The sequence below is a fragment of the Megascapheus bottae genome, chromosome 25 (assembly GCF_031878675.1).
Source record: "Megascapheus bottae isolate mThoBot1 chromosome 25, mThoBot2.hap1, whole genome shotgun sequence".
NCBI lineage: Eukaryota > Metazoa > Chordata > Mammalia > Rodentia > Geomyidae > Megascapheus > Megascapheus bottae.
The window spans coordinates 7,534,909-7,557,096 of record NC_143533.1 but is presented as its reverse complement, the minus strand read 5'-3'; the positions used below and the strand labels follow the sequence as shown (position 1 = coordinate 7,557,096).

Below are 22,188 nucleotides of genomic sequence, written 5' to 3'. Positions count from 1 at the left end.
TATATATATATATATATATACACATACATACATACATACATATATGTTGAAAAAGCTGATAATCAGTTTGTGAGCAAATAGTCAAAAAATCAGGACTACATAAAAATGAGATTTTCAAAAAATTAGTTATCAAACAAGAACATTTTGTTAAATGTTTTGTTAAAATATAATTGTTTTGGCCTTTATGTAAGCAAAACAAGAAAGAACTTTAAATTATCAATGGCCAACTTAGCTGGCTCCCTGGAATGACATACTTTACATGATTCATATATATTTCAGCATCATTATTATTTTATAAATGCCATTTGGTAACAAAAATACATCAGCACTAGAAATTTACAGTGTCCTAAAATAATAATAGCATAATTGCTTTAATCTGTTATGTAGGCACCAATATTGTTTTTCAGGATTGCAAAAAAATTTAATGACTTGAGATTGATTTGTTAGTACTGAGTTATTTTAACTAAAAGCTGACTGAATGGAGACCGCTGAAGGGCAGTAGAGGGCAGACTTTGCTCTAATTTATTTGTTTTTGTTAGTTTGTTTGATTGTTGTGTGTTTTTCCTGGTACTGGGGCTTGAACTGAAGGCCTGTGCACTGTCCTGAGCTTTTGGGGTCAAGGCTAGCTCTCTACCACTTGAGCCACAGTTCTCCTTCTGGCTTTTCACTGGGTAATTGAAGGTAAAAGAGTCATGGACTTTATCTCAATCTTGTGAGTAGCTAGGATTATATACAGGAGCCATATGTGCCCAGGCAAATTAAACTTTTTTCTTCAGCTTTTTAAATATATCCTTCTGTACATAGGCAAAATCACCACCAAAGCATATGTATATATATATATATATGTATAGATGTGAATACGTATAGATATATAATATATATTATATATATATATTTTTTTTCCAGTCCTGGGTCTTGAACTCAGGGCCTGAGCATTGTCCTTGGGCTTTCTCAAGGCTAGAGCTCTACCACTTGAGCCTCAGCACTACTTCCGGCTTTTTTTCTATGTATGTGGTACCAAAGAATTGAACCCCGGTCGTCTTGCATGCTAGCCTATATTATATTTTTGTAAAGATTCTTCTTACTGGAAAGACTTGGAAGTTTGAGGCATCTATTTTAAATAATCCAGTAGTATCAGCTAAGAAAAATTTTGCTAACATGAACAGTTCTGAGAGATTATGCCTTTTCTTGATACATTATCTTTATGATATAGCAGTGTAACTTTAAAAGGAATAAAGAGGGCCGGGAGTTTGGCCTAGTGGTAGAATGCTTGCCTAGCATGCACGAAGACCCAGGTTTGATTCCTTGGTACCACATACTTAGAAAAAGCCAGAAGTGGTGCTGAGGCTCACGTGGTAGAGCTCTAGCCTTGAGAAAATCCAAGGACAGTCCTCAGGCCCTGAGCTTAAGCCCACGACTGGCAAAAAAAAAAAAAAAAAAAGGAATAAAGATTTTTTTAAAAGTAGTAGATTTGAGTCAGGTGCAGTAACTCACACCTGTAATCCTAGCTACTCAGAAGGCTGAGATTTAAAGATAATGGTTCAAAGCCAGTCTGGGCATGAAAGTTCTAAAGTCCGAAAATCCAATTAACCACCAGAAAACTGGAAGTGCTGCTGTGGCTCAAAGTAGTTGAGCACTAGCCTTGAGCTGAAGAGCTCAAAGACAGCACCCAGGCCCTAAATTCAAAGTTCAAACCAAACAAATAAAAAATAGTAGATTGGGTCAGGTGTTAATGGGAGATGGTTATTAGGAAGATCAAGATCAAGATTCCAGGCCATCCTGGGGGCGGGGTGGGGAGTTTATGAGACCCTATCTCATCCAAAAGCATTTGGTCATGGTGGCATGCACCTGTCATTATAGTCACATTGGGCAGCGTAAGTAGGAGGACAGCTATTCAGGGTAGCCTGAGCAAAAATGTGAGAGACCCTATCTCAAAACTAACCAGAGCAGAAAGGACTAAAGCCATGGCTCTAACAGTGTACCTGCCTGGTAAGGGTGAAAATCTGAGTTTAAATCTCAGCAAGTGGTAGCTAGAAGAAACTTGCTTGTAGATAGAAGTATTTGCTTCTGAAATAAAAATATCAAGAAACTTAGAAAAACCAGTAGCAATTCTGTGGAAGAATAAATAATTATCATTTCAATTTCATTAATTGCCAGTAAAAAGTGTTGATTTTCTGGTTATTTGGAGGAATTAAAGATAATCTGATTATACTGTTAAAACTTGTCACTTGCTACTGGCTATGAAATCAGGACTTCCAGCACAGATTCTAATAGCTAATCCACTCAATTCCTAGATAGTTAAGCTAAAGAGAAACTGATTTTCTTTTAACTATTGACCAGTAATCAAACAACTTTCATCTTTTTTATAGCTCTTTCCATAACGACTTGCCAATTAATGGTTAATATTTGCAGTTTCACAATGAAACCCCATGAATGCTGCATATTGCAGTAATCTATGTCATTTGCCAGAAATGGGCAAGAAAAATACAATTAGCAATATGGTTTCTTATCATTTGTAACCTAGAGATTTCTTTCTGAGGAATTTTGTTCTTCTGTTAATGAATCTATAAGTGATTTTTGTTGTTGCTTCCACTGATATTAATGGTTGTGTGGTTAAATCCCTGTGTGTTAATTGGAAGTACACTTTCATGGCATCTCAGACCTCCTTCATCATCATCATCATCATCATCATCATCATCATTTTCTCCAAATAGTTGTAAGAGGAGTTGTATGAGGAGTACAGATTTCCAGATTTCCTATTTCCCTTTTCACATATGTACATTAGGTGTTATAATTAGGCATTTGTGTACCATTCCTCTCTCCACATACTCACCTTCTCAAGATATGAATGTGTATACGTTGTGATGTTTCTTTTCTAAAACAAATGTTAACATGTAAAAAAAAATCACTAGTTCTGAACAAAAAAGATAAGCAAGAATATAAAGCTCTGAGTTCAATCCCCAGTATGACATACTAAAAAAATAATACTAATAAATTATGAAAAGAAATAAATTCTTTAGCCAGGAACCACGGCTCAAAGTTATAATCCTAGCCACTCAGTAATCTCGAGGTTCAAAGTCAGCGCAGGCAGGAAAGTTTTTGACTCTTATCTCCAGTTAGCCACCAAAATCCCAGAATTGGAGCTACGGTTTGAGTGGTAGAGCCTTAAGGAGAAAAAGCCATGTGAGAGCCTGAAGCCCTGAGTTCAAGCTTCAGTATTGGCACTAAATAAAAATGAATGAATGAATGAATGAAAATAAAAACAGATGAATAACATGGGAAGGGGTATCAATGTGTGAGAAGTAATGCACCTACTACCTGGTGATTGTAACTGTAACCCCAATGATTAAAAAAAGTTGCTCTAGGGAAATGAACAAAAAATAAACCCAGGTAAATAAAATGAATGAATGGAGTGAATAAATAAATAAGCTGGTTATATTGCTAAGCTACATGAAAAGCCAGTCTAAATGAACTAAATGCGTATGGCATTTTGGACATACTTTTTATCTGACATCCATGAGATGTCAGGGCTCACAGGGTCATTTACGTTTCAGTCAGTAATTAACATTGTGCCTGTTGACGGTTGTAGATGCCAACGTGACTGTCATTTACGTCTCCTCCCATCACATGAACGAGGAATTAAAGCTCTATTACCAAAAACTCCTGAGTCTCCATGCAGCTGCCAAGTCAGGGAATGTGAACGACAGAAGTGACCTGAAGAACAGGCTCAAAATTATCATCCCCGAAGCTGTAGACTTCTTCACAGTGAGTTTGTCTTCTAATTACTACGGCTTCAGGGATGCAGTAAAATTAAATTGGAAAATTTTATAACTTGTAATGCTTGGCTACACATCAGTGAAATATTATTGCAAGTTTAACAGCCTTACTGATTAGACTACCAGTTGAACTATAAGGAAATAAATATCCCAAGTTTAACTTTCAGACTCAGGGAAGCTATCTTTTTCCCAGTTTCTCTGTGATACTATCAGGGAGGTAAATTTAGAACATCTATCATTCTTTTATCTTAATTTTGCATGGCGGACACCTGGGTAGAGAAGGTATGGCTTGATTGCGGTCACAAAGCTACTTAGAACCAGAGTCTAAACCAGGGCCCTGTTCTCTGACTTCTGCACCGATTTTTTTTTCTGATCACAGCTCCTACCTTGCCTCCTGGGCCCTAATAAACAAGATTCAGATCTTCTCTCCTCTCTTCTTCTCTTCTTCTTTTCCCTTCCTTTTTCCCTTCCCTTCCCCCCACCCCCGACCTATTTCCTTTCTTTTTGAGTCTGTACTTGGGCTTCAAACTCAGGATCTCACACTCCTGCTTAGCTTTTTCCACTCAAGGCAGACTATTAACTACTTGAACCATACCTCCACTTCTGGCAATTTGTTGATTAATTGGAGAGAAAAATCTCATGGACTTTCTTGTCCAGGTTGACTTTGAACCATGATCCTCAGATCTCAGCCACCTAAGTAGCGAAGATTACAGGTATGCACCATTGATGCCCAGCCAGATTTTTGTTGTTGTTGTTGTTGTTGTTGCTGTTGTTGTGGAGCTTGAACTCTGGGCCTGGGCGCTGACTCTGAGCTCTTCAGCTCAAGGCTAGCACTCTACCACTTGAGCCACAGCGCCACTTCTGTTTTCTGGTGGTTAATTGGAGATAAGATTCTCATGGACTTTAGTGCCTGAGCTGGCTTTGAACTGCCATCCTCAGATCTCAGCCTGCTGAGTAGCTAGGATTACAGGCATGAACCACCAGTATCCAGCCCAGCCAGATTTTTTTAATGTACTGATTTTTAACGAACGAAATGCATCCTGACTAGAAACCTATTCCTGAAAAAAAGTCTTTGTGAAATGTATGGGACCATGAGGTAAGGAGTCCTAGGCACTTAGAGCCAGGTGTTGGTGGCTCAGGAGGCTGAGATCTGAGGATCATTGTTCAAAGCCCAGTCCAAGCGGGAAAGCTGATGAGACTCATCTCCAATTAAGCTCCAAAAACCCAGAAGTAGCAATGTGTGGCCAAAGTGGTAAAATGCTAGCTCTGAGCAAAAAGAGCTCAGGGACAGCATGCAGGCCCCAAGTTTAAGCCCCAGGCCAAAAAGAAAGTAATTTTTGCTTCTTTGTGTGCTCAACAATTTGTCACCCAGATATATGGTCTACTATCAAGATGAAGAGCTCATAAATGGACAACTTGATGTTTTGTCCTCTACAACTATTTCATTGTTATCTTTGTGGTTGCTTTTTTTTCTTTTTTGGCCAGACTTGGGACTTGAATTCAGGTCCTAAGCACTGGGCTAAGCCTCTTTGTACTCAAAGCTAGTACTCTACCACTTGGCCAATAGCGCTACTTTCAACTTTTTTTGGAGATAAGAGTCTTTTGGAATTTTCTGCCCAGCCTGGCTTCAAACTTCGATCCTCAGATCTCAGCCTCTTGAGTAGCTAAGATTACAGGTGTGAGCCACCAGCACCCATTGATACCTTTGACAATATAAAAGGAAGGCACAGGCAGAGGAAAGGGAAGCAAGAGAAGGGACAAGGGACAGATCATAGCAACTGACTTGTATTCTTGGGAACCTTCCATGTACTGCATCAACACAAGGATCACTTTGGTGTTATCTATTTATTGCCCAGTCCTGATAACAGAGTTACTGTGGACACTCGGAAGCAAGGAAGAGAAAGAATTACATTAGTGTTGTTACATTTGTCTTGTCCAGCCAGAAAGAAGTCTGTGAAAAGGAAGGGATCAGGGAAAGGGATATATACTACTCAGGAGACTGAGTTTTAAGGAATTTAAGACCAACCAGTACAGACAAATCTGAGACTTATTAACAGCAAAAGATCAGAACTAGAGGTGTGTTAGAGCCCAGCCTTGGGCAGAAAGACCTAAGCAAGAGTGGGGGACCCAATTACTGTGAGAAATTCTTAACATACATGTTCTCATTTGGTTCTCTCAATAATGCAATAAAACAAAAATGATCATTCTCTTTTTATGGATAGGCAAACCTAGATTCACTTTCCAGTCCAGGTTCTTAGTAAGGCCAGAGTGTGAACTAAAATCTGTCTACCCTAGAAAACCATCAGCACTTCTTTGTTCTGGGATGACCAAGCACCACTAGCTCTCTGGTCCTTCCATTCTTCATCTATAATAGAAGGTGATAGATTAGATAATCCCAAAGTCCTCTCCAATCCAAAGTCCTGGGAAAATTCCCCTTGGAATTGGAATTCCCAAATTCAGAGTTCCGGTCAGAGTGTAGGTCTATTGCTGATCCTGTTAATGTTGTGTGGACCAAGTGAGGAACTGATGGCAAAGACTTTGACTTTGTCAGGTTACCATGAGAAGATGGCACCTGGGGCCCGGAGTGCGGCCTAGTGGTAGAGTGCTTGCCGAACATGCATGAAATTCCTCCAAACCACATACGCAGATACACAGAAAAAAACTGGAAGTGGTGATGTGGCTGAAGTTGGTAGAGTGCTAGCCTTGAGAAAGTTCAAGGACAGTGCACAGGCTCTGAGTTCAAACCCAAGACTGGCCAAAAGAAAAAAAGAAAAAGAAGATGGTACCTTAGAATACCTTGGACATTATAAGTCAGGAGTTCACCTGGATGACTAATTATTATTGGAATAATTAAAGAAAAGGGAAATTAGTGCATGAAATAAGCTAACAGAGAAAAGGCAATGACAAACCAAATGGGAAACAAATCCTACCAGATGCTACCATTGGCCATAATCTAGTAGAGGTGAGGAACCTTAATGCTGCAAAGAGTCATTTGGATATTTATAACATCATTTAAGGGCCAAACAAGACATTAAGACAGGCAGATAGTAGAGGGCAACCCACAAGAAGTGTATGTGTCTGTCCTGTCATGGACCAAATGATTTTGGGGCCACAGTTTCTCCATTCCTGGGTAGGACATTGATGTCACTCCCAGAATACCATTTTTCCCCCCTGTTTTATTTGCTATTTTTTTTTGAGACAGAGTATGACTATGTAGCCCAAGCCTGCCTCAAACTTGTGATCCTCCTGCCTCAACCTCCTAAATGTTGGGTTTGCTGGTTTAAGCCACAATATGCAGCACAGGATTACAGTTGCTGGAGAGAGAGGAGTACTGGAGTTTGAATTTAGGGCCTCATATTTAATAGGCAGAAACTCTAACATGCAAACCATACTCCTAGCCCTTTTTAACCTTAGTTATTTTTCAGGTAAGGTCTTGGGATGCTGTGGGGGGGATGGTAACCATTATAATTGGGTAAAAGGATATATAACATGCAATTTACTATCTCAACCATGTTTAAGTGTAAATTACAGCATTTAGTACCTTGTTGGGTAACCATCATGATTTTCCATTTCCAGGACTTACCATCATCCTCAGGAGAAACTCTACACACATTAACTAATAATACAAAGGTGCTCGCCTTTGGCAAGTATTATTTCAAGAGCTGGATGCACCCAAAGGCCTTTAGTTCAACCCCTTATTTGAATATAAGGAAATGAGGCTCACAGAAGTCCAGTGTGATAATTCAATTAGCAAATTACAAATTCAGGCAAAACTTGATACCCAGGAAGGGCCAACACTCTTCTCCCCATACAGATTTGTTATAGTCTTCAACAGTCTGTAAACTGGTACATTGGATCTTCCTCTAAACTAGTCACTCAACATTCTTCCATGTCTTTATGCTAACATATTAGAAACTTTGACTGACCATTGAAGTATCGGGCCTATAAAACTCTTGAATCCCCTTAAAGTTCTGATACCTTTGCTTTACATCATTTGCAAAACATTTTAATGGTGTGTATGTGTGTGCATGCGCATGCTGAAACTGGGGCTGGAATTCAGGATGTGGCACTCTTGCTTAGCTTTTTGACTCAAGGATGACACTCTCCCTACCACATGAGCCATATTCCAACATCTAGCTTTTTGCTAGTTAAGGAGAGATAAGCATCTCTCTGCTGCATCTGCTAGGGCTTGCTTCCTCAAACCCCAGCCTCCTGAGTAGCTAAGATTAAAAGTATAAGCCATCAGCTCCTGACTTGGCTTTATTATTTTTTTGCCAGTTCTGGGGCTTGAGCTCAGGGCCTGGGCACTGCCCCAAAGCTTCTTTTGCTCAAGGCTAGCACACTACCACTTGAGCCACACATGCCTCTTCTGGCCTTTTCTGTTTATGTGGTACTGAGGAATTGAACCTAGAGTTTTATGTATGCAAGGCAAGCACTCTAACACTAAGCCACATTTCCAGCCTTGGCTTTATTTTTAAGGTTTTTTTTTTCCTGTAAAATAAATCACTACCATTTATTATCTGTTGGCCCAAAACCATACATCATTCTAGTTATTTTATATTCATGATCTTATTTCAGTGTTAGCACAGATATGGATGGTTTTTACTCCCATTTAACAAATAAATGGACTCACAGAGACTAAGTCACTTGTCCAGATTTATGCAGTTTATGAGTAATTGAGCTGGATTCAAAGTCAGAACTATCTGACTTCCAAGTCCTATGCTGCCCTCTTTAGTTAAGGAAGTAAATAGTCTTGGTTCTAATATTCAGTCCTGGGGAAATGCCCTTGCCATGCCCATTTCCATCCCAGCTTCTTTCATGATACTAATACTACCTAACATTCATTGTCTATTGTGTCCCATGTATTATTATAAATGATTTATATGCATTATTTCATTTATTCCTAACACCCCTATAAGAGAAGTCCTATTATGTTCATTTTAAAGATAAAGATACCAAGGCATAAATAAAACTTAAGTCAGCTTTTCAGTTCTCTCTACCAGCATATGGCCTCTACCTTTCTACTCCATGCCTCCTGGGTACTGTGTAGTACCTTATGGCCCTAATCTACCATGTATTAGTTATGTATTGCCTATCCTTATTTGTGTCTCCATTCCTTGAAAGTAGAAACACAGCCCTATTAGTTTTGGTGTGTGGTGAGCACTTTGCTCTGTCCTCTGCTATTTAGGTATGAATAGAATTTAATAGAGTCACAGTCATTGCTGAATTACACCTCACTACTCAAAATTAAAAAGAGCTTGAACTGGAAAAGGAATCTAAGACATGCACCAATTTTCAAACACCTTCTATTCATGACTTCTCTCCAGAATTACTGGCTTAGCTCCATTGAGAACCACACTTAAATAGTATATTATCTGAAATAGATTTTGCAATGGAATTTCAGCAAGAAGGTACCCAAGTCAAGTGCCTTTTTCTTACCAAAGCATTTGAAGAGTTGCCAGATTAGAAGTGGAATAGTGACGAATTCAAGGGGGTTTTTTCTTCATTTTTTTTTGGTATTGATTTTCCAGACGCTTTAGTGTTAAACCATGCCAGAAGTGTTGTTGAGATGAATCACTATTATCCAAAGGCCGCCAGCCTCTTTTCCTTCTGACAGAAGGATAATTCCATGTGGATCAAATAAATACAGATGTGTAGTAATTAGTTCTATTCCCAGCGAGCCTATTTCCAACACACTAAAGATGTGAGCGATTATAGAACCTCACCCCAACAGCTTTTATCAATTTAAACTGCTAAACAACAGGATAGGTCATAACCCAGTCTGCTATTAATAATGTATTTATTGTGTGCAACATTATAAATTAGGTGTATGGACTAGAAAAAAAAAAGGACATCTCTCTTACCAGGCATTATATGATCTTCCCACAGAAACATCACATGTGCCTGGCCACTCACCTGATGTACAGTCCCAAGGCAATAAAAAGAATAAAAAATCTCATCCAAGGAAAAGAGGCCTACATTGTGGGTGGGTTTCTCCACAGAGATGATTTAGCTGTGGCTGATATGTTAGGTGTGCCCATTCTGGGCTCAGAGCCTGAGCTGGTACAACTTTATAGTTCTAAGTCTGGCAGTAAACGGATCTTTGACAAGGCCAATGTACCAACTCCTCCTGGAGCATATGACATCTACTCCAGTGAACAGGTATGTATGATGACAGGCACCATTCACAAACTTCAGATTTTATACTTGAAAATTGTATACTTGAGTTGATTTAAAGGGTCTGTATGGAGCCTGCAAGTTTTCATGTTTCTTTCTAATGGTCTTACAGAAATTGCTGGCATTTCTAAAAATGCCAATTATGAGCTGGGTGTGGTGTCTCATGCCTATAATCCTAGCTAGTCAAGAGGCTGAGATCTGAGAATCAAGGTTCAAAGCCAACTCGGGCACAAAAGGACCTGAGACTCTTATCTCCAGTTAACTTCTAGAAAATGGGAAGTGGCACTTGGCTCAAGGGTAGGGTCGTAGCCTTGAGCTGAAGAGCTTAGGGACAACACCCAGGCCCAGGCTGAGTTCAAGACCCATGACCCACAAAAAAAAAAAATATGATTTGGGCCAGGTACTGATGGCTCATGCATGTAAAGCTAGCCACTCAGGACACTTGAGATCTGAGGATTGGAAGATCATTGTTCAAAGCCAGCCTGAGAAGGAAAGTCTATGAGACCCTTTTGCCAATTAACCACCATAAAAGCCACAAGTGGAGCTATGTCCCAGGTGGTAGAGTGCTAGCCTTGAGTGAAAAGCTCAGGGACAGTGCCCAAGCTGAGTTCAAGCCTTGGACCAGTGTATGTACTCCCTCCCCACCTCTGTCTCTCTCTCTCTCTCTCTCTCTCTCAGACATACACACACACACACACAATTTGGGTTAATCTGCATCAATATTATATATCATATCAGCCAATCATCCATTTAACATAGGACCCTGAAAAATATTACAGAGAGTTGCTAATATTCTCAGCTCTGAGGGGAAAAATAAAATAAATAATAAAATATGGATGAGAAAATATATAAATATATATGTCTACATAGAAATATATGTGGGATAGTCTATATAATGTGTATGTATGTATGTATGTATGTACGTATTTGGCTCTCCAGGAAGTGCCCTGAAAGGAGCAGTATAGAAGGGAGACAGGAGGGGTGAGTGAAATGGCTCAGGAATGAAACTGCTTCTGGTTTTGCCTTGAACCAAGCTGTGGCTCTTTAATTCCAGCAGGTAGTTACAGGCCTCAAATATTTGGAGAGATTCATTAGCCGCTAGAAATGTTTTCTCTTTGAGTTAACTCTGGCAGGTGTTCTCTCATTTAACTGCCATCTGTTTTCATAATAAAGAAAATTAAAAGACAAATGGCTGTTAACATTTCCTAACCTCTGTTTTAGTACATCTCTTGACCGTTACTCAGAGCCAATCACCAATTATCTCCCCTACCCACTTCTTGAAAAACAGAAGAACCATATACAATGAGATGGTTTGTCCGAGACTGAATTTAGGAAAGCCCTTCTAAGAATCTCATTTGCTTACTCATTATGGTATGTACCACAAATCACGGAGACCCCAAATTAAGTCTTTCAATAACTGTACTCTACAGAGAGAAGTGGGAAGAAGCTGTAAGTTTATTGAATTGCCCTGCAGTATTTTGAGTCTCGCTAGAGTGTTTTTGTTAATACCTAGGCTCATGGAAAAAGCATGGTCTGTGAAAAGGCTCAGGAAGCTTTAGAGCATTAGAAGAGGCTCTCTCTGCTGCTGGGCCAGTTTTCATTATCTTTAACCTACACTGGAATTAAAATTTTTCTCATTGCTGGGTACTGGTGGCCTGTAATCTTAGCTACTCAGGAGGCTGAGATCTGAGGATCCTGGTCAAAGCCAGTGAGGGCAGGAAAACCCATGGCATTCTTATTTCCAATTAACCAGCAAAACCCTGGAAATTGAACTGAGTCTCAAGTGATACAGTGCTAGCCTTGAGTGATAAAGGTAAGTGACAATGCTCAGGGCCTGATTTCAAGCCCCACGACTAGAAAAAGAAAATCGTCAGAGATACATCAGATTTTAAGGATGCTATTTGATCTATGGCATATATAATATCATAATAGTAAAACAAGCTATAACTGAGCCTGCTTTTCTTTTGAAAAACATGTATCTGAGGCCTTCAATTGCAGAAGTACTCCACAGAGATTTTTCAACATGGTGACCATCCTACCTAATCAATCTGAGTATATCAGTATTTTGAATCTGCAGATGGTGATGAATCAATAGCACTAAATTTTCACTGATGGGAAACCTAAACTCAAACCTAGTAAAAGAAAATCGATTGCTTTAATAAGTAATATTTAGTAAAATTCCCAAGTATTAGTTGGATTTTCTCCTGGCCAGCATGAAAGAATCACAACAACAAATCTTTTGATAGACTTCGACAAACAAAGATAAATGTTTTGGAAATAGCCTAAAATCACTTGGTTGCTGATTATTAAAAAAACAAAACACACACACACACACACACACACACACACACACACACACACCAAAAACCCAGCATGAGCACAGTGAGCATTTTCTGGTTTGATTCATAAAGTATCCATGCAAGTTTCCTTTCTGGCCTGTGCTTCATATGAAATATTGACAATTTTAGTTAATCAAAAATGGCAATGCTATTTTAAAATACTGTTCAATTTTCACTTTAAGATAGCACATAATTCTTTCCAGTGGCACAGTCTTTACAATCCTATTGATCGTTTTTGTTACTGTAGAGGACCTAGCAAAGACACCCATTTATTTGCTTTTCAGAAGCAAAAATAATAGGATTTGGAAGAAACAGATAATTCTATTAGTATTTGAAACCTTCAAATATACTATGTACCTAAATACATGATTTAAAAGACTGCCGTGCCTATAATCCTAGCTACTCAGGAAGCTGAGATCTGAGGATCAAGGTTCAAAGCCAGCCCAGGCACAAAAGGACCTGAGACTCTTATCTCCAATTAACCTCTAGAAAATGGGAAGTCAGGCTTGGCTCAAGGGTAGAGTGGTAGCCTTGAGCTGAAGAGCTCAGGGACAGCGCACAGGCCAAGATCAAGACCCATGACCCACCAAGAAAAAAAAAAAAAACCTACCAGAACATCTTTCCTTATAACAGGTAAGAAGAATGTTTTAATCTAACATTAACAGGCTGAAGACCATTTCTACTGCAAAGAATGACCACAATACACTAAAAATATGAGTGATTAATTGCCCTCCCCACCCATTAAAGAAAGAAGGGATGCACCTTTAGAAGACATACTTACACGTCATCCTAGGCTTTCTTCATTGCCACAAGACATGTGAGGATAATTAGTTTAACCATTCAGATTATCCATAGACCTTTTTTGATGAGGCAGTCAAACCATTTCATTTTTACCCTATGAGGATAACCTATCATTGTGTAAGTTTTCTGGGGGCTTTAAGTGAGACTTTTTAGTATTTTTCCCCACAAATTCCATGCAGCATCCCCAAGAACATTTGATGGACAGCCATAACTCAAAAGAATAGATCATGCCTTGAAACAAATAAGTTTACTTTTACATCTTCAGTTTCATATAAACTATAAACATTAAATGTTCACTTTTTAATAAGAAAATAAAAATCTATTGATAGGCAAAGAAGTCATCAAAAGAAAAAAATATGAGTGTCACAAAGAACATACATCCAGAGGCCATAGCCAAGAGCAGCACGGGTAGATACAGAATGTGTATTGTCATTTTGTTGCCTTCAGGGAAGTACAGACTAGCCTATAATCCTTACCACTCAGAAGATGAGATCTGAGAATCATCCCAGTTAGAAATCCATAAGACTCCAACTAATCACCAAAATAGCCGGAAGAGGAAGTGTGACTTGAGTGGGAGAATGGTAGCCTTAAACAACAAAGCTGAGGACAGTGCAGAGGCCCTGAGTTCAAACTCCAGTATAGCACTCTGTGTGCGTGTGTGTGTGTGTATTTTCCCAAGGCTGTACCAGGACAGTATTACATGTAATTTAAATAGTCTTGTTATAGAATTTTGTGTGAATCATACACACTGTAAATGCCACATTGCCTGGGAGGCGGGTTGCTTCTCTTGTTCTTCTAACTTTTGTCTCCAGTTCACTCATCTCCCTGCTCTCCTCAGCCCTTAGGTTGAGGGAAGAAGGGTAAGACTGTAATCCAAGCAAGCCAAGAGGCACTTAGCTCTGCCACATACACTGTGTGATCATGTGGAAATTATTTTAAGTTAGCCAGCTTCTGCTTATCTATAAAATGGAACCAATAATAGAGCCTATCTCATGAGTCCATGTGAGTACTAAATGAGAACGCCCATGAGGAGAACTTACAAGTCAAAGCCCTGGCTCCTATAAAGAGTTCAGTAACGTCAGTGTTATTACAGAAGGTTTCAGCTCAGTAATGAAAACCCATGTAATTTTTTAAGTATCAATTCAAAGATTTGTTTCCCAAAAGATGTAAAAAAAACCAGGTTTTGAAATATCCCCTTGGGTTTTTATTTTTTATTGACTTTTTCTTCCTTGGTTCATTTTGATACTAAAACTTCGGAAATCAATTCTATTCCTTAAACATCTCAGTGTTTGAACCCAGTTTTTGAGGGAGTATGTTTCTCATCAAAGGTATGTTAGGTATGCCTTCTAGAAAGATTGCCTCTATGAGTATTTTCTTTCCTTTATCTCTCTTGTTGTTGTTGTTGTTGTTGGTGGTGGTGGTGGTGTGTGTGTGTGTGTGTGTGTGTGTGTGTGTGTACTGTGGCTTGAACTCTGTGTCACATTCTCACTTGGCTTTTTTGTTCAAGGCTGACACTCCACCACTTGAGCCATACCTCCACTTCTGGCTTTTTGGCGGTTAATTAGAGATAATCCCCTTGACTTTTCTGTCTCTACTGGCTTCCAAAGGGGATCCTCAGATCTGAACCTCCTGAGTAGCTAGGAGTATAGGCATAAATCACTAGAACCCAATATGATTATACTTATAAGCATGTCTTTGATCTCATTGGTTATTTTTTTTACATCACACAATACTCTTCTTTACCCTGCCTGTCTTAAGGAGAGAACCAAATGAGGACGCACGGAGAGTTCTGCAGGTAAGGCAATGGGGATAGAAAGGACAGGAACTCTGATGTGCTGCTGTGTCTTTGTCCCACAGATGATAGAACAGTTGACCCAACTGGTGACTGATCACCTGCAAATCCAACGCTGGCTCTTTAAAATGGACCTGGAATTTGGAGGAAACGGGACAGCCTTTTGTGACATTTCTTCCCATTTATCTTGCTACAAGTGGGTAGTAAAGGAAAGTAAAAGATACGGATATGAAGGCTGGAATAAAAAGTGGGCACATGTAAGTATTCGGTGGCAATTTAAACCATAGGCTATGAATTATAAGTTACCAAATAATAGTTCTTTCTTTTAACCTCAGCTCTGTAAATTACTCATAGTTCCTTTCTTAGGTTTGAGTCCTTGTGTAGAAAAGGAATGGAATCATTAGATTGTTGTTATTATTATTATTATTATTATTATTATTATTATTTTGTCATACTGAGGTTTAAAATCAAGGTCTTACACTTGCAAGTTAGGCACTTTACCACTTGAACCACTCTACCAACCTCTTTTTGCATTGTTTGTTTTTTTTTTAATTTGTGCTAGTACTGGAGCTTAAACTCAGAGCTTCATACTTGCTGGGGTTTTTTGCTTAAGGCTAGTTCCCTGTCATTTGAGCCACAATTCCACTTCCCACTTTCTGATGATTAACTAGAGACTTTTCTTCCAGGACTGTCTTTAATTCATGATCCTCATCTCAGCCTTCTGAGTAGCTAGTCAGTAGTGCTTGTGAACACTCAGCTTACATTGGTTACTTTGGAGATAGCATCACACTTTAGACTCAAGCCAGCCTGGACTACAGTCCTATTTGTGTGCCTTCCATATAACTGAGAAAACAGAGGTGTGGGTCATTTCACTTAGCCATTGGTTGAGATGGAGTCTTGTGAATTCATTTTCCCCATCCGGACCTTAAACCATTATCCTCCATCTCTGCCTTCCAAGTAGCTAGGATGACAGGCTTGAAATACTTCATTCATCTGAGTGATTAGGTTATTTTTTTTTATTTCTTTCTGTCAGTCCTGGGTCTTGAGCTCAGGGCCTGAGCACTGTCCTTGGACTTTCTCAAGGCTAGAGCTCTACCACTTGAGCTTCAGCACCACTTCCAGCTTTTTTCTATGTATGTAGTGCCGAGGAATCGAACCTGGGCCTTCGTGCATGCTAGGCAAGCACTTTAACCACTAGGCCAAACTCCCAGCCCTGGTTAGGTTATTTTCAATGTACTTTGTTTGGTCTCTAAAAATTGTCATTCACATCCTCAAATTGATTATGACAATTAGAAAATGGTTCTTTTTTATCATCTTCAATAACATTACAGATTTCCTCATTTGCTTAAAATGAGTGTTGATCATGTGTTTCTATCAAATGTTGATATTAACCTAGCTGTATTTTATTATGGGACAGAAATTCTATTAGTGAGTATCTGTCACCTGGAAGCCAACATATAATAGCAATCTGTCAACAGTCATACTTTTTTAAGACAATCCAAGGAAATTTATGTAACTGCTGATCCCTGTGAGATACTGTGGGGAAAAAAATAATAAGAGTACATCCCAGTAGAAAATCTCTCAACAAAAGCAGAGCAGTGGGTGTAACAGGTCTTGTGATATGAATAAAGAGGTATAAAATTTTCCATGCATTTTGGTGAGATGAATAATGCAACTAAGTCTGTTCTGCATTTGCTCAATGATTTATTTTAATATTTACATTACATCCACCAGTGAAAGACTATCTCATTTTGGCACCAAGAAACCTAGTCATGTTTGATTTGGCTTTTCTTTATTCCCATCTATGTTTGGGCTAAGCTATTGGCTAAAAGAAAGTTAAGAGGGGCCGGGAGTTTGGCCTAGTGGTTAAAGTGCTTGCCTAGCATGCATGAAGACCCGGGTTCAATTCCTCGGTACCACATACATAGAAAAAAGCCGGAAGTGGTGCTGAGGCTCAAGTGGTAGAGCTCTAGCCTTGAGAAAGTCCAAGGACAGTGCTCAGGCCCTGAGCTCAAGCCCAGGACTGGCAAAAAAAAAAAAAAAAAAAAAAAAGAAAGTTAAGAGGCAAATTCTCTTAGCTAGTTCCTTCCCTACCAGCCATATAGCAGTGGGTTGTGCGAGGTGATTTTCATCTGCTTTGTGCATCCCACTGGTGAAGTAGATAAATCAAGTATTAGAGAGGGAAAGACATGCTAGAGGGAGCCACATTGCTCTTGGGAAAGCAAAATGATGGCTAAATCTAGAAAACAGTCAGAAGAGAGAGTTTCCCTTGAAAAATGGGACCATTCTCCTCATGACCTATTCTGGGCTTCCTTCTTCTCTGAGTAGTATACTAAATAGAGTACCTGTCATGGCTAGCTTTTTACATATTATTTAAAGGGTACCAACGTGAATTACTCTGTTAGAAAAAGAAAGTAAAGCAAAGAAAATGTATTTAATTTTGAGATCCATAGTGGTTTCTCTTTTGTCCTCTTGAGCTGGTTTTTATTTCATGTTGCTTTTGGAAGCAAGCTTGGGATTATATCACGAAAATATCTGAATTTAAAAAAAAAACTTGAAACATTAGTGTGCAAAGTTTGTATTGGCCTCAGTCTTTCCTGTGATGATTTTCAAAGCATTCTCCTCAAATTAAACTATAATAAATTTGAATAGTTGACTTTACATCTGGGTTCTGATAGCTCACATCTGTAATTCTAGCTATTCAGGAAGTTGAGATCTGATTCAAAGCCAGCCTGGGTAGGAAAGTCTAATAGACTTATCTCTAATTAAGCACCAAAAGGCAGAAGTGGAGCTGTGGCTCAAGTGGTAGAGTGAGAAAGCTAAGAGACAGCACCAAGGCCCTGACTTCAAACCCCAGGACAGGCACAAACAAAACAAAACACAAACAATATCGAACATATGACTGAACTGTATTTAGAAATCTCACTGTACATTATTTAATTTCAATTATTTCAAACTATGCCATTTTAAATTGTCACTAAATTCATTTGGTACTGTTGTTATTAAATCTGAAACTCTTGAATAATTGATAGTATATCTAAATCATTCTTTAAAACTGTTAATAAGGAAGAAAATTATTCAAGAACTCTTTTTACAGTCTGAGGCCTGCTTAGCCATGATGTGGTGAAAAGCCAAAATAATTAAAATTAAAATAAAAAACCATTCTGCAAAGCTTTGATACTCTTTTTGCCTTCAAAGTAAAATGACATTTGGAGTTGAGGTACAGGACAGCCTCCATTGAGTGTAGTTATTGAGAAATTAGGATTCGAATTCTCCTTTGTTCCATAAGAACCATTGTACTTATGTACATTTAGACATCAAAGCATTACTTTATGAGCACAGACATGTTTTAATGTCCCATTACAGTTTGTAGACCTGTTTCTTTTGATAATGAAGATGATGTGTCATCAAGCCTAGCCTGGCACATACAAAACATATGCTGGCAGGTTATTAAAAATTTCAGCTTCTTGATGAAAGACTATCCTGCAGGCTAAGAGTCCAGAAAAAGACTCCATTCTGGGAGAATTATTAGAAATGAGAATATGACTGTAAGCACTAAATTATGTTAATACTTACAAATAGCATCATTTGCATAGCAGTTTAGGACACGATACCATGATTTTTCTCATTGGTATGTTGCCGGCAACAGATTAAAACAGAGCTGTTTATGGGAGTTCGAGCTGTTTTGAAGCTTGAGCATCTTATGCAGATATTGGTTTTAGAAGTAGGCAGGAGTCCGTATAGATTTAAGTATCCAGGATAACGATCTCCTTTTCAAGTCTTAATTTCCAAGTTATTTGGCTGGTTGCAGCTGAAATAAAGTCCTGGTGTCAACAGACATCAAAAGGCCATAGCCATATGTAGACAATCAGTGTAGACAGTAGGTAATTTTGGAAAAGCAGGATATCAAGTAATGAGTATAGGGAAAATAAAACAGAAGTCTTCCATTTTTTTTTGTTTGTTTGAGACTTGATCTGCAGTCTATTCTTTCCATCCTATTGGACCATTCTGTCCGTCCCTGCCCTATAGGTCACTTAAATGTGACATATCTATCTCTCATACCTCAGAAATAGTGTACATGCTCATTTTTTTTACCAGTCCTGGGGCTTGAACTCAGGGCCTGAGCACTGTCCTTGGGCTTTCTCAAGGCTACTGATCTGCCACTTAAGCCTCAGCACCACTTCTAGCTTTTTTTTCTCTCTCTCTCCCTCCCTCCCTCTACCTCTCTTCCTCTCCCCCTTCTCTCTTCCTCTTCCTCCCTCCTCCCCCCTCTCCTTTCCCTCGCCTCCCTCTCTTTTTCTTGTGTCAGTCTTGAGGCTTGAACTCAGGGACTGTACATTGTCCCTGAGCTATTTTGCTCAAGGCTTGTATTCTATCACATGGAGCCGCAGCTCCACTTCCAGCACCATTTCTGGATTTCTGTGGGTTAATTGAAGGTAAGAGTCTCAAGGTGACTTTTCTGCCCAGGCTGGCTTTGAACCACCATCCTCGGATTTCATTCTCCTGAGTATCCAAGATTATAGGCCTGAGCCACTGGTGTCCAGCTTGCCTCAGTTATTTTCAAATAAGACCTCACTTTTATGTCCAGACTAGCCTTGACCAAGATTTTCCAGTTACCACTTCGTGAATAGCTGGAATGACAAGTATATACTTGAATGCCCACTATTTCATTGGTTGGGATGGAGGTCTTATGAATGTTTTGCCTTGGTGGTATCAGAGCCACAGTCCTCTAGGTCTCTGCCTCCTAAGTAGCTAGGAATACAGGCATGAGCCACTATGCCTGGTTGATTTTGTTGTTGCTGTTTTTTATTGTTATTGCTATTTTGTATTTTGTTTTGATGTTTTGTTCTGGTGTTGGAAGAGAAAAAAAAGGAGAAAAACTTGGCCTGTTTTAAGTTTTAATTTATACCTCTTTTTGCTTTCATTATTTTCCTTGGAGGAAGACCTGTAAGATGTTTTATGACTCAAGTTATATGTTGTTTTATTTCTCAGAGAGTACCAATTCCCAAAATAACTAGAGAGAATAAGAATACCAGTTTTAGTACAACTTTGTCAGTATGGGTACCTTAAATAGTTTTCCTTTTATTTTAAATATAAAAATGTACTCATGGTTGCTATTATTTGATTACTTGCAATGAATATCTTTTTTTAAAACAAAATTCCAGTTGCTTTCCTTATTGGCTATTTATTTGAGACAAGGTTTCACTGTTTAGCCAAGATTGGCCTCAAACTTATGATCTCTGATTCGGATTGCTACCTTCCCAGAGCTGGGATTACAAGCATGTACTACCACATTCGGTGACAGTATTCTTTTACATGGTCTTCTTATTTGTATTTTATAATAAATACAGTGTCTTGGTGTTAAGGAAAATCTAGCTTTCTCTAGGTTTAAAAACATAGACATATTTTTTCCTAATCATAAAACTTCATCCAAATCACAATTCATTTTTATATTTATTTTTTTGTCTCTTAAAATCTTGACTCCTTAGATTATCTTTATGTATTTTGTAGATACCAGAATGCTAGCCTACACATGACTTTTTTTTTAATGTGGAAAGAAAATAATTTTTATTTATTATGTTCCAAAATTCTATGGAATTTCACTGGTAGAAATAGCACTTTCAATAAAAATGTGTTTTCTTAAATGAAGCAAAATGTAGTTCTACATACAATAGCAATATTTACTTATTTTAAATGGTGAAAATAGCATCATACTTTTGTATGTATATCACAAATTACTTTTTATTAAAGAATTTAACATTGATTTTTACATCATATTTCAAATGATGTATTTAACAAACAAGTATTCAAGAAGGGAATCTATATGCTATCACTGGCACTTAGATTTTAGAACATAATTGAAATTAGGCTGAGGGTTTGTATGTCATAGATACATATTAATCTATGTAATAAAACATTATGTCTATAGAGTCACAAATTTTTATGTCTATGTAGTTGTGTTTATATTTCCAATATCATGTCCATAGCATCAGGTATGCAAATATTGAGTTCTCACTCTTGTACTGTTTGGATCTAATAGCCACATATTAAGGATACCATGCGCCTTTTGTTCTTTTGGTCTTGACTTGTCTCACTCAACATGATTCGCTCTAGATTCATCCACTTCCCTGCAAATGCCATTATTTTACCTTGTCTGTTGGCTATGTAGAATTCAATTGTGTATATATATATATATATATATATGTATATATATATATACCATATTTTTTGTATCCATTCATGTACAATAGGGCATCTGGATTGTTTCCATCGCCTGGCTATTGTGAATAGTGTAGAGATGAACATAGCTGAACAGGTGTCCTTCTCATATCCTGGGTTATGATGTTCAGGATAGATGCCCAGGAGTGTTATGGCTGGATCGTAGGGAAGGTCAATTTTCAGTTCTTTAAGAAACCTCCACATTGCTTTCCAGAGTGGCTGAACTAGCTTACAGTCCCACCAGCAATGCAGTAGGGTTCCTTTTTCTCCACAATCCCACCAGCAACTGTCATTGAGTTCAAAGTCTTGGCCATTCTAATTGGAGTAAGGTGGTATCTTAGAGTTGTTTTTATTTACATTTCCTTTATGACCATGGATGATGAGCATTTTCTCATATGTTTTTGTGCCATTTTAACTTCTTCTTTTGATAAGTCTCTCTTTAGTTCCCTTGCCCATTTAGCGATTGGTTTGTTGGGTTTGGAGTGGGGGGGATTAGTTTCTTGAGTTCCCCGTAGGTACTGGATAGTAAGCATTTGCCTGACCTATTATTGGTAAATATCTTTTCCCAGTTGGTTGGCTGTCTTTCTATTTTAGTAGCTATGCTTTTATCTGTGCAGAAACGTTTTATTTTTAGGTAGTCCTATTTACTGAATCTCACTCCAATCTGTTGTGACCCTGGGATTCTGTCCGGGAAGTTTTTGTGTGTGCCTATGAGTTCCGGTGTCTCTCCAACTCTATCGTGTAGCAGTTTCAAGGTTTCCAGTCTGGCATTTGAGTACATGGTGAAAGGCTAGGGTCAATTTTTAGTTTTCTGCATGTGGCTGCCCAGTTTTGCCAGCACCAATAATTGAATAGGCTGCTACACATGACTTTTTAAACATTTTATAGAATTGAAGTCAGCATCTTAATGATTCTATAGAATCATAATACTGTTAAAAAACACTACTAATTTATCATTATTTAATAATAATAAATTAATCTAAATCTCAGGAAAGTTGTGAGTTCTTTCTTTCTTTTTTTCTTTCTTTCTTTGCCAGTTCTGGGGCTTGAACTCAGGGCCTGAGCACTGTTCTTGAGCTTTCTC

At 38.4% G+C, this 22,188-nt stretch overlaps 1 protein-coding gene across 8 annotated transcripts in view; it reads left to right on the top strand.

Annotated features, from left to right (window-relative positions):
* The window catches only part of Iqch (IQ motif containing H), a 206,450-nt gene that overhangs the window by 112,051 nt on the left and 72,211 nt on the right, over nt 1–22,188 (top strand). For 7 of the 8 annotated variants that reach the window (XM_090358130.1, XM_090358132.1, XM_090358129.1 and 4 more), the window contains 3 exons: nt 3,590–3,765; nt 9,666–9,938; nt 14,951–15,142. In XM_090358130.1, the coding sequence (XP_090214256.1) occupies nt 3,590–3,765; nt 9,666–9,938; nt 14,951–15,142 (641 nt within the window). The remainder of the gene's footprint in view (nt 1–3,589; nt 3,766–9,665; nt 9,939–14,950; nt 15,143–22,188) is intronic. The other variant, XM_090358133.1, reaches the window with a different exon arrangement.